Source organism: Dryobates pubescens, chromosome 3 (genome assembly GCF_014839835.1).
Source record: "Dryobates pubescens isolate bDryPub1 chromosome 3, bDryPub1.pri, whole genome shotgun sequence".
NCBI lineage: Eukaryota > Metazoa > Chordata > Aves > Piciformes > Picidae > Dryobates > Dryobates pubescens.
The window spans coordinates 27,600,524-27,610,251 of NC_071614.1; the positions used below are offsets into that span (position 1 = coordinate 27,600,524).

General features: G+C 42.2%; 1 protein-coding gene across 1 annotated transcript; it reads right to left on the reverse strand.

Annotated features, from left to right (window-relative positions):
- Positions 1-3,097: 3,097 nt before the first annotated feature.
- Positions 3,098-8,102, reverse strand: RDH14 (retinol dehydrogenase 14). The gene is made up of 2 exons (XM_054179881.1): positions 7,703-8,102; positions 3,098-4,783 (listed from the first exon to the last, which is right to left on the reverse strand). Exons 1-2 carry the CDS (start codon positions 8,060-8,062, stop codon positions 4,166-4,168), a joined length of 978 nt encoding a protein of 325 aa, XP_054035856.1. The 5' UTR covers positions 8,063-8,102; the 3' UTR covers positions 3,098-4,165.
- Between the last annotated feature and the right edge of the window lie 1,626 nt (positions 8,103-9,728).

The window sequence follows — 9,728 nt, forward strand, 5'->3', positions numbered from 1 at the left end:
AAGTTGTTTATTTTCTTTATAGCCTTAGGTGGAAAGAAATTAAGTGTGTTTGAAGTGGGAATTATCCACATTTTTCAGCAAAGGCATAATCACGTTGCGCATTCACAGGCTTTAAAGCCTGTGAAGCATTCAGTTAATAGGAAGCTTAGGCAAACCATCCAACTGCTGAAGAAAGAAAGGAGAGTTTAAATACTTCTGGTTTTATTGCATCATGGAAAATATGATAATTTATCTCATTAAGATGAAGAATTTTTACTGGAGAACCCCTGCTGGGTTTATAAGCTTTACTGCTGCATTGGCATTAGTAGCTGAAAGAGCAGTGTTGTCCTTTTGCCTGGGGATAGATGCTGGCCTTTGTGGAAAGGTAAAGAAGGTAAATCAGTGACAGAAAAAAACCGTACATGAGTCTACCTTGACTTAAACAGATGTGGCATATAAAATAAATACATGTAATTGCAATTTAGTTAATTTGCAGAAACCTCAGTTCTAAGAGCTAAATATGTGCAGGGAGGACTGACAAATAGCTAGGGCCTTGGACTGAGAATCAAAAGAAACAAAACATTTTTTAAAAATTGAAATTATTTTTTTAAGTCTTGGTTTATCCATGATGGAAGTTGGTTACTGGGACACCATAGCCAAAGATGAATAAATTATGCTGAAGCAGTTAAAAAATTTTCCCCTTAAGAAAATCAAAGCCCACTTACCTCAACCATTTATATGGAATTATTTCCTTCCCGTGGCCATGCCTCTGTGCTCTCTGGCTACAAAACTAGACAATGGCAATGTCTACCTGGATGAGACTTTAAGTAACTGAGCTCAACACTGAGCTCAAGCCCAGCAGATCTGCCTGCAAGCCCAAAGTCTCATCACATACCAAAGAAGTGCAGGTGGTAGCTGACACCCCAACAATCTTCTCTACTCTCCCCTCAGATCCTTGATAAACCACTGACAGCTCTTCCCATCCATCTTTTAAAACGAGATTAAATTACACATGCAGTCGTGTCTGCACACACATGCTCACCTACACCAATTTTAAAACAACCCTTTTAGAGTACAGTTAGCATGTGATGTCATTGCCACACAAAATGTAATCATTGAGAAATGGGGCCACTTGGAAGCATTTCTACTCCTTACGGAGACTGGTCAAAGGCTCTAGTGGGAAAAGTCTGCTGTGGCCTCCCACCTCTCAGCTATACCAGGGCAAAGGCATTACCCCTGTGAAAAGCAAAAGGGCATGGCCTACATTCTCAAGAGTCAGTGCGCCCTGTATGCATCCTAGCCAGTTTAATTCCCAGAGCACAGGTACAGAGCACTGGCCCAACACTGATGGTGGACCCCAAATCAAGCACTTAGACACTTCATGCAAGATAGGTGAAGGTATATTTTGGCTTTGGAAAGAACTGCCTCCTAACAAGGTCTGGAATGCATCCCAGTTTTGGCTGTTGCTCTTGATATAATTTATACAAAATCAACATACACAGCTTGCCACATCATTCTGGAGGACCTGTTACACTGGGATGAAGTGTGGAGGTGCTGATCTCCTCTTAACAGCATCCTCTATGAGCTCCAAGAGGAGACATTCAGCCAGTCCTGAATCATACACGTGCATCTGAGTTTAGAAAGAGGAGAGAGAAGGGAGAGGGGAGAGAGAGAAGAGAGGAAAAAAATACTTCCTTAGCCAAAATACTTGGTTCCAACCTAGACTAAGTTAGTGCAGCTGAAAGAAGAGCTCCTTTGGTTTTGTACTTCCATTTTGCAAGACCTGTTGACCTACAAGGTCTCCAGTTATTGGGTACTACTAGAGTAACAAAGGCATCACATAAACATACAACAGTCTCAACTTTCTGGTCCAGAGCAGCTAAATTACATTCAAGCTCAAAAGTGGCAATTTTAGTTATTTCAGATATTGAAAAAAAATCTTACCTTTTGGCAAATTCCTAAAAATCCATCCTTTCAAATTGTTTTCAGACAATACTCACTCATTTATTACATAAAGTGTATTGTGATCATTGTTCTACTCTGGAATGAGAGCTGTATTTGATTACAATTGTAGGAATGTTACTGATTTCTGACAATGGTTCATTTTCTGCAAAAGAAAATAAAACCAAGCACCCAGTAAATGTATGAAGCATTATATGTAACAAAGCCATACTACATTACTGAAATTTCTTAATCGGCTTCTCGAGTACAAATTCACCTCTGCTAATCTGAAGGCAATTGCACATCTTCAGTTGATCATTCAGTCATCTTCACTCCTCAGCCAGTTTCAGTGCAGTTCTTTACTAGAGCATTTTCAGACCATCAATCTCCACTCCCCAGCTTTGCAATTACAGCTTTCCTTGCAAGAGGTATACACATTTCAGCAACGAAAACAGTAATGTTCCTTTAGTATTGAAAACCCACGTTGTGTTTACCGTCTCTGTATGTCCCCATGGTCATGTTAATGAACTTTTAATTGTGTCAAGGGTGCTAAATGCAACGACCATTTGGAACAAAAATGTGAAACACATCACTAAAAATCTTCCCTAAGCATATTACACACCTCCTTCTGGTTATTACTTGGAGAACTTTGTTCAATGCTCAGATTTCTCTTGACCACACGCTCACCTCTATACTTTGCCTTACACTGAGCAGTGGAAAGCTCAACATGTTAAAAAGATCTTAAAAACCTCTGTTTCATAGCTTGCCTTGTGACTTCTTGGAATGCCACTTTCTAGCTCTATCCAATTTGTTTGCCCAGAGCACAATTTTGCTGAAGAAAAGGCAAGGCTAGGTCAGGTCCACTCCATTGTACAGAAGGTAAAATATGCCGAGTCTGAACAACAACTGGAGAAAACCAAAATCTTCTTGGTTGATACCTGAAGTGCAGAACTAATATGTATTTATAAGTAGGTAATAAGGATCTACTGAATGCCTGATTTATTACTGACATTACTTTCCTTCAGTAATATTTATTAAAACAGGTCACTCTAAATAATTCTTCCATATTTATTCTATGTATCTTAATTTCTAAACCATTTTATTACATTAATCACAAATGTCCTTATGAACCCACCAGTACCATGCATTAAAAAAAGAAGAAATCAGTATAGTTCCATGTCATATCTGCGTATTTATTCAGAGCTCATTTTATTTCTACCAGCCCTACATGACAAGCTCCCTAACCCAATACAGCCAAATCTTCTGGTTTAAAACAATGTTACTGTGTCAAGATTGCTGATTTCTGACAGATCTCCCACAGTGAAAAAATTAATGTTAACTCTTTTTTAAAAATGCTTTTATTAAAGAATATTCAGTAAACTGTATTTGACAGGCTTATCTCCACAGTGAGTTGAAGTGTCATCAGTCAAGCCAAACACACACTGTAAATTTAGCATATTCTCTTCAGGCTAATCGCAGAGAGGTCTTGTAAACTTTGCATGCACAAAATCTGTGGCAGGCAAACCCCTAGCAAGACCCTAATACATCCGGCAACTAAGCTTTAATGAAACCCAAGGTGTCCGCATATCAAGAAATAGCAAGTTCAGCACACGCACAACAACAGCTTGCACAACCAAGTGTATGTACTCATCGAATAGCAGCAACATCACTCCAGAAAGTTGACTTTGTGCTTCACAGTTAAACTGATACAGCTTGGCAGGCTTGTTCACTAAACCACAGGGCTGACAAGTCCTTTAATGGCACTCAGAGGCCTAAGTGCTTACAGTGTAAAACATCAGTAAAACTGATCAATTATTTTTTTTTTGGCTCAAAAAAAATGACAACAATCCTATTATGACTACTATTATTACATTTACAGAAGTGTTTCAGCATCAGCACGTTGGGTTGTCCAGCCTGACTACAAGTAGTGGAACATGACAAATGTGCATCTATATTGCAAACATCTTGTTGAATTTTTATTTATAAAACATGAGTTTCCAAGCAGATTTAACCAAGAATTATATTCACACCCTCGAGCTCCATTTCAGATCTGTTTTGAATGCCTGTGTCTAATAAATAGATTGTCCTTTATTTCAAAGCAGAGTTCCAGTAGAAATCACTCCTCTAATACTTTCTGAGCAAAAATAATCTGTATTCCCACAGCATTTAAAGTGAGAACTTACCCTGCTGTAAATGCATGTTGCATAGTTATCTGCATTGTATTGTACAGATAACCCCCCGGCACTTATTTCAGTAAGCCAACCATCACTTCACTGATATCCCACAACTTTCTTGCAACCAAATCATCCATGGCTTTGGGCAGGAGTTCCTCCTCTTTGCAGTCCCCAAAATATTTTCCTGAGACTCCTTCAACATCAGGAGAAGAGGCCAAATAAATAGAGGTCTGGGCTCCTTCCAGAGGCGTTTTGAAGAAAGCCCATGACACCAAGTTGAATAGGGGTTTTGCCAGCAAAGGAATGTTCACATATCTGCCTAGATTTGTTCTGACAATCCCAGGATGAAGTGAATTGACGGTGACTCCTGTGCCTTCTAACCGACGGGCCAGCTCCCTTGCAAATAGTATGTTTGCCAGTTTACTCCGACTGTAACAAAAGCTTTTATTGTAACTTATTTCACTGTTCAAGTCTTCAAAGTTGATCTCTCCATACTTGTAAAGCTTTGAGGATACTACCACAATCCTGCTTGGAGCAGAATTTTTAAGTAGGCCCAGAAGAAGGTTGGTGAGCAAGAAGTGACCCAAGTGGTTCACACCAAACTGCATCTCAAAACCATCCTCTGTCTTCATGTATGGACACTGGAATACCCCTGCATTATTTATCAGAACATCCAGCCTTGGCTCTTCCTTTAAACAGGAAAGAAAAAAATCATTCAGTTTTATAATTGTCACACAAAACACACTATTATGCTTAACATTTCTCATTGGCCCATGTGAGAAGTAATTTTCTTCCCAGTTTTCTAAATTGTAACTTCTTGATATTCTCTTAGAAGTATCGCTGAAAAAAAACCTGTATCCTGAACTACTGCTAAACTGTGTACATGGCCTTAGGATGCAGGTACATTAGAGTAGGTCCCTAGCTGCTCTTAATGCTGGCAGACAACATAATCATTAGCTGCTCCTGGCACAGCTTTTTCTAGATCAATTCAGTGGTAACTTTTCCTCTAGTAAGTAACCTGTGTAACACTTTAATTATGGCAAACTTCAGCCACAGGCAAAGGCTCTACTGTGCAAAAACTGAACAAAAAGTTAGCTCACAGAACTAACCTCATGGTTAAAGAAAAAAATGTCAAATTGTAGATCTCTCACTGGGGAGATGTCATGAAAAACTATGCAAAATTGTGTTCCCATGATTCTACCATCGTTAAGATCATTACAATTCATTGTGTTGCTTGGTAACATCTACAGAGCACAATTCCTTACAGAAAATTAACACTTATGATCCCAAGGCTTCATGAAACAATTTGAGTCTAACAGGGTTAGTCATGAACTTTGGTGTGTCTACAAGCCCTTGTCTTCAAATTTTTGTGACTCGCTCAGTACATGCTATTTGATGTTCTGCTTCAGGGCTGACAAAAACTAAGACTCAAGAAGGTATTTTACACCGTACAGAATCAGGAAACAAAATCACCAAAGAGAGTGGTATGGATTATTTAAATGTATGTATGATACATCGCGCACTTCATGCCTCAGCATCCAAACATTAAGAACTCTCCAATCTACACAGAACAGTAACTTTTTTAAAAAATGCAGATTCAAGCTCTGAATTCAGCAGTTTTATTCACCACTAACAACAAAAGACTGAGAAAGTATCACAGAAAAGGACTGCAAGAATCAGAAACAAAACTATTACAGGGAAAGCAGCAGGAGTTTCCTTTACTGCTAATTTTTCAAACACAGTGCACAGACTGTAATGCAAGATGAGATTATTTTGGGTTATTTTGATGACAAAAATAGAGAACCTCAAAAATAAATTTAGAACATTTCCCTTCTATTTGATTGCCATTAGCAGCAAAGATACAAAGAAAGCAAAACCCCAAGCTGCACTTGGCATTCAGTTAATGATGCTGGCACCCAATCACACAAAACATGAAGTACTTCAACCTCAGACTGGTTTCTGTGGGACTTGAGGTCACTCAGGACTTTCATGCAATTGGCTCCCTGAGGCATGATCCAGAGAGCATCAAACTCATCTCTCTTCATTCAAAGGAACATAATGGTTACTATCACTAAACAAGGAAGGCCTTTAGAGGTGGTATTTCTTTCCTTTTTAGATTAAAAAAATGTACTATCTGACTGAAAGATTTATTTTCCAAGACTTAACACTTCAAGTAGCAAGAACTCCACTAGTGTTAATTTTTATGACTCTTGAGATTAAATAATCTAGATTAATGTCATCAGTACCAAGCAGGCAGCTACAATCAAATGTAAGAGCAAAAACATTGTTTTGACAAGCAGTGCTACTGCTTAGAGCTTCTGAGCTCACTTCCCATTCATCCGTGGAGCTTTCCAACATCTCTAAGTCTTTTATTTTTTGCAATGAGGCTATGGAGTATAAAGATGTAATCCCTTGCAGTTACAGAAAGGAAAACTCCTACTTGAGTTAGGCAGTAGGAGTGCATTGTTTCCCCATCCTGAAAGTATTTAAGTCTTTCATCACAAACAACACACATACAAAACCAAACAAACACCTAACCCCAAACAGCTCCAAAAATGCATCACAGGTTAGAGAAGATATCATAAACATGGGTGGAACAGCTCTTTAAAGTATTTTTTTTCTCCAGACATTAAAGTTTTAGAAAAGCTATTTGAAAATTAATGCAATAGTTTTTGGGTTTTGTTTTTGTTTTCCCTTATAGCATCAGCATCTTTCAGGCACTTAAGCTACTCTCTGAGCAACAGCAGAACTTATTAAGCCTGGCTTCCCATGACTTTGTGTTTCATGACTTAAGCAGCAACATATGGTGAGAGTCTGAACTGACACCTTCCATGAGAATGGACTAGCACCTCTAATGGTGCCTGTTTCGTGTCTAATAATGCAGCTTCACCTAATCTAGCAGCATGCCTGTCAGGTGGATTAACTGGATGTCCTGCTTCTCAAACTCTTGTTTTCATAAAAGCTGCAAAAATGTTACATAATTAAAAAATTTTTACCTCCTAAATTTAGCTAGCACTGACCGAGACGTTTGAAGGGGGTTAGGGCAGGGGAGGGAAGGTGTAGTCTGGAGAGGTGGCAGGAGGATGGCTAGAGCCTGTGAGCGCATTTGTGAACTTCTGTTTCTTTGGAGAAAAGGCTGTGCTGTAAGACTAATTCAAAATAACAAAGGCAGGTTAATGTAGAGTCGAAAAGATGGAAAGGAAAAAAAAAAATTATCATAGTGTGTTTCATTTTCAGAACAGAAATGTAGTCGAGTAGCTTAGACTACTATAATGACCCAAACTAGCTAGGAATTTATGCTGAGAGACGCTAATTTAAAAATCACAGTTTCAGTTACTTATACACAGCCCTGCGGTGAACTCGGCGACATCCCGAAGCCACAAACCGGACTGCCAGCAGGCGAAACAAGCTCTATAAACAGGGAAGCCCGAGGACGCCGCCACTACCGCGCTGCTAATGTCGAGCTCATGCATCCCGTATCTTCTCTTAGGCAGTTCGGTGCCTCAGCGGCAGGCCAGTACTGGCCCGTACCTGCCGATACCCGCTACGGGCGCCAGCAGGGCTGAAAGGCCCCAGCGGGCCGCACTCCGCATCTGTCCCGGCCGTACCTGAAGGACGCGGTGGCAGAAGGCGCGGACGGAGCGGAGCGAGGCCAGGTCCAGCTCCCGGACCACCAACTCACCGCCGTCCTCGCCCTCCGCCCGCTCGCCCACCTCGGCCCGGATCTCACGGGCCGCCCGCTCGGCCCGCGCCCGGTCGCGGCAGCCCATGATGACGCGGGCCTGCATCCGCAGCAGCTCGGCCGCCGCCGCCCGGCCCAGCCCGCTGTTGGCCCCCGTGATGATCACCGTCTTGCCCCGCATGGAGGCCCCGGCGATGGCCCCGGGCCGGGCCGCGCCCCACAGCCAACGCCAGGCGGCCAGGAGGAGTCCCCCGCCCAGCGCCAACGCCGTGGCGGCCACAGCCATCCCGCTGGGCCGAGCGGCGCTCCGCACGGCGTGGCCGCGCCGCCCGTCAGCGGGCCGCCTCCGGGGTGCATTAGCATTGGCCAGGCGACACGCTGGGTATTGTGGGGGCTGTGGTCCTGCGCTGCGCGATGGGGAAGCGCGGGGCCCGGAAAGTCGCCCCGGAACGGGCCCCTCATGGGCTGATCGGTGTGTGCACGAACATTCGGTGGCTTTCTCGGCCACGCTGTGGTCTCGACGACAATCTAAAGCCAACGGTGTGTCGTGGTCAGAGTTACCTCGGCAAAGCTGCCGTTTCCCACCCTGGCGCCAAAATAAAGTGCAGCAGTTGTCCAAGCAGTAGCACAGTGTCCCAGCAGTAGCGTGTCACTCCTTGTGTGCAAAGGATGTTTCACTAATGGTGACGTCCATGTTGGTAAATTGAAAGTATTCAGGGTTGTTGGTTGTTACTGAACTGACACAGAATGGCGGTACAGAAAAGTCCAGAAAGACCTTTCTGCCAAGGTGCCAGGATCAGACTGGACCCCCTTGTTTTCTAAGCGGCATCTCAGAGACGAGTCTACGTGCAGCTGGATCCAGGCTTAGCCCCCAGCTGTAAAGAATTCAGACCCCAGGTTTCCTAACTGAACAGGGACTGGTTTTGGCTAACAAAAATTTTCTTTCTGCATAAAATTTGATCTGCCATCATTAATCCTCTTTAGATTTTTTTTGGCTGGGTATTAGTTTCTTCTTCATGAGTGTGACAGGCATAGGGCTATGAGGGCAGAAACTCATGGTACCCTCATGAGCATGAAAAGCTACATGTTTTGTTTTGGTTTCTGGTTTGGGGTTTTGTTGTTGTTGTTAGGGGTTTGTTGCTGTTTGTACTTTTTTTTTTTTTTTTTGTGGAGTGGAATATTATTAAGATACTTCTAGTTTATGTCTACAAAAATAGAAACCCCTTTCCCTCAGCTGCCCTCCAATTTCAGAGAATTTTCTTGAAAAATTATTACCCACTAGTCAAATTGTGCCTTGGAGCATTAGACAATGATTGTAATGGGCAGAGACTACTCAGCAAGCCCAAATCTCCCCAGACATCCAGATTAATCTAGAAGGTACTTGCATGATGAATAAGGTTCCATTCTCCCAACATGCTGCTAGGTGGGTATGCAGACAAGCAGCCATCAAGCCAGGGACAGTTGCCTGACAATTAAAAGACAGTGTATGATCCGAAAAAAAGGGCATTTCACTCAACTAACTTAGGAGAAGCTGGATTGGATATCAGTAAAAAATTCTTTACTGGAAGGTTGGTCAGGCACTGGAATAAATTGCCCAGGGAGAAGGTGGAGTCACCTTTCCTGGAGTGTTAAAAACACATGTAGACACGCCACTTTGTGGCATGGTCTAATAGCCATGGTGGTGTTAGGTCAGTGGTTGGACTCGATGATCTTAAGAGGTCTTTTCCAACTGAAACAGTTCTATGAGTCTGGACTTTACTGTCAATTTGAATTCTGTGACTGAGAAAATTCCACTAAATGTGAACTAAATGTGAATTACACTGTATGAACTCTGTGTATCTCTTCATACATGCATTAGTGCCGTCAGGAATGACATTGTAATAGGTCTTCCTCTTGCGCTATTTGTATACAGATCAAAAAGATGCAAGAACTGGAAGGTCCTAAGCCCTGGC